This window comes from Mizuhopecten yessoensis, unplaced genomic scaffold (assembly GCF_002113885.1).
Source record: "Mizuhopecten yessoensis strain PY_sf001 unplaced genomic scaffold, ASM211388v2 hete_36128846, whole genome shotgun sequence".
NCBI classification, from domain to species: Eukaryota; Metazoa; Mollusca; class Bivalvia; order Pectinida; family Pectinidae; genus Mizuhopecten; species Mizuhopecten yessoensis.
In genome coordinates this window covers 1-2,882 of record NW_018484418.1, presented here as the reverse complement: position 1 = coordinate 2,882, position 2,882 = coordinate 1, and the positions used below count along the sequence as shown (strand labels likewise).

Below are 2,882 nucleotides of genomic sequence, written 5' to 3'. Positions count from 1 at the left end.
TCAAGACGAAATTGTGAAAATTATCAAATTGAAATAAAATTACTCTATATGTACTACTCTGTATTGTATCTGTCATTGTAAGTTGATGCCATGTAGTTATCAATGTATGAAATGTATGTGTAAAATATTGAAACACATGCAACTCATATTTTGCAAGTTACAGTTGTTACATTAATTGACAGAGTGTTAGTTGATACCCAAAAAAGTCAGAAAAGAAATCAGCAGGAACCAATATTTAAATAAACAAAAATATGTATAACAACCTGAACCCATCAACCCCTATTCATTGTACATGTCATACTTGCTACATTATTTACCGGTGGGTTACTTGATACCCAATGTAGTTAAAACAATTCATGGAAATCAGCAAAAACCTATTTTAAATAATTATATATAAAGTTGAAACAGGCAACCCATGTTCATCATTTTATACTTATCTCTGTTGTCCTTGTTATATTATTTGACAGTGTGTTAGTTGGTGAAGGAGCATGCAAATGGGCACAGGATAATGGAGTCGAGCTGATCGACAACAAACAACTGAAAACAGGTAGAGTAACATCAATAGTTTATACAAAGATATACGTTTCTGTCCGAATTTTTTATTACATTTAAGGAATAAACTTAAAACTTATTTTACAAAATTAGTTTTGTAATTTTACAAAATTAGTTTTGGTTACAGGAAGTTGTCTCCCCATAGACATTGTCAGCTCTCTTAAAATTTCATATTGTAACTTGTGGAAGCAGATTTAAGTGATGATTATAGAATTATTTCGCTTTAGGAAATTCTGCTGATATATGTATTCTGCAATCATGTTGTAAAAGTAAGATATACTGTGAAGTATTTAACACTTCCAATAGTTTATGACTGTATAATACATATTGTGCAGCTCTACCTACTTCATCAGAAGAAGGACGAATCATAGATAAATGTCTCAAATATACCTAAATGTAATGTTCCCAATAGAATGATATCAGTATTGTACAGTGTCATATATAATGTTAAAAATTGTTTACAGACTCCTCATTGAAAACTTATGCTTCCCACAAAAGGAAACTAGAGCAACATGAGGAAAGAATGAGGAGGAAGAGAGCAAAATGGCTGACTGTACCTTCTTCCAAGGTCAGTTAGTGTCCAGAGCAGCTGACATGATTGTGTCTGTGTAATATATGTTATCTAAATTTGCCAACATTAGTCAGTGTTTAGTTATAGGATTTATATGTTTAGTTGAACAGGAAAGAGTAAAATATAAACCCAGTAAAATCAAGGTAATATAGGAAAACTGCATAAGGTAATATGATATACCTTTATAATACAGTATACTTGTATAATGTAGTATACCTTATACAAATATACAATTTTCTTTATTTATGAAGCTTGTTACTGTGCTTAATTACATTTTAATTGATGATATATTACACATGGCATTAGATAAAATGAAAACTTGACAATGGAAATATTTCAGGCCTGTAATGAGGAAGATACACCTCTTCCTTGCATCAGTGAAGATGTTCAGGATACTGTAGGAGCTGTTGCCATGGATTCTGAAGGAAACATGTCTGCTGCTGTGTCTAGTGGGGGTATCTCGCTGAAACACTCCGGTAGACTTGGCCCTGTAAGTACTCTTAGTCCACAGAATCTGATGGGAATACTCACACAAACTTCGGCCCATTCATAGAGCACTTGTTACCTGTAGTCCCTCAGATGGCATTCAAGACTCACGATTCAATTCAAATAAAAAAGAAACCTCAGAAAATGTCCAAATAAGAGTAGGCTACAAGCACTACAGTGGTTGTCAGCTATTTAGCTTCACAAGCGATGTATAACAGGTTGAGAAAAGCAATGAAATGAAATAGATAATTGCAAGGTAAAGTAATGTAGAAATGTTTAATGTACAGAGTGAAATCATTCTGGTTAGCATATTTTGAAGAAAAAATGTCTGAAAGAATTTCTTTTTTTGCAGGCTGCCATGTACGGTGCAGGATGCTGGGCGCACAACTGGAAATCTGACAAAAAGGCAGGGGTGGCCGTTGCAACATCAGGTAATTATATAAAACATTGTCAATAATAAGTCATCATAAATATGATCTGAAGAGAATTATTTTACTAGAAATATTTACGCATGTATGTGTTTCCACAAATCAACTTATTCCACTACAGTGTAATTATAAAAGTTATACATGTACTCGAAAAAAACACATTATCACAAAAAAATCACACATTGTAAACTGTACATTCAAAGCTATGTGAGATTTAATGATTAACTGATTTTTGAATTTGGTACCCAGGTATTAAATTTTGGTTTTCATTTTTATAAACACATACTAGTAAACTCTAATATATCTATAAATTCATTCAAATCTAAGCTTGTTACCATGTATTCTTTCTGTAAAAGAAATACATAATTCATTTGAACTAGAAAACCTGTTTATATGAATTTTAGTCGTTTCAGTACAAACTGTTGAAGTTTTAAAGAATAGAATGTTTCAGTTCTTTTTTGTGAAGACGGAAAATGCAGAAAATCTTAAAATGTTTAATCAGCAACACACAGGACACAAAAATCTAGAGAAGATGTTAGTCAAAGTGTCTTAATTAATATTTAACATCAAAACAACTTTTGGAAAGTACGGAAACATCTTAAACAAGTACCGAAACATCTGTACCCCGTTCATATCATTACATTAAAGCTAATGAGTTATAGAGATTTCACACTACAAATAATCTGTACCATAATATGTAAGATTCCACTGTTGACATGTTGACAGGAAGTGGAGAACACCTGATGCGAACCCTGTTTGCCCAGAAGTGTGCCGAGTGTGTACAGACACAGGACAGTGGAAGTCTGGGGGTCAGCACTGCCTTCCGTGACCACTTTCTAGGTAGG

The 2,882-nt window shown here is 32.9% G+C and overlaps 1 protein-coding gene across 1 annotated transcript; it reads left to right on the top strand.

Annotated features, from left to right (window-relative positions):
• Nucleotides 1-467: 467 nt before the first annotated feature.
• LOC110444470 (threonine aspartase 1-like) lies at nt 468-2,846 on the top strand (the record flags this gene model as incomplete). Its single annotated transcript, XM_021488845.1, has 5 exons — nt 468-547; nt 1,017-1,120; nt 1,464-1,613; nt 1,962-2,040; nt 2,764-2,846. Coding segments are annotated over 5 exons (496 nt in total), but the record flags the coding sequence as incomplete, so codon positions are not given.
• Nucleotides 2,847-2,882: the final 36 nt, after the last annotated feature.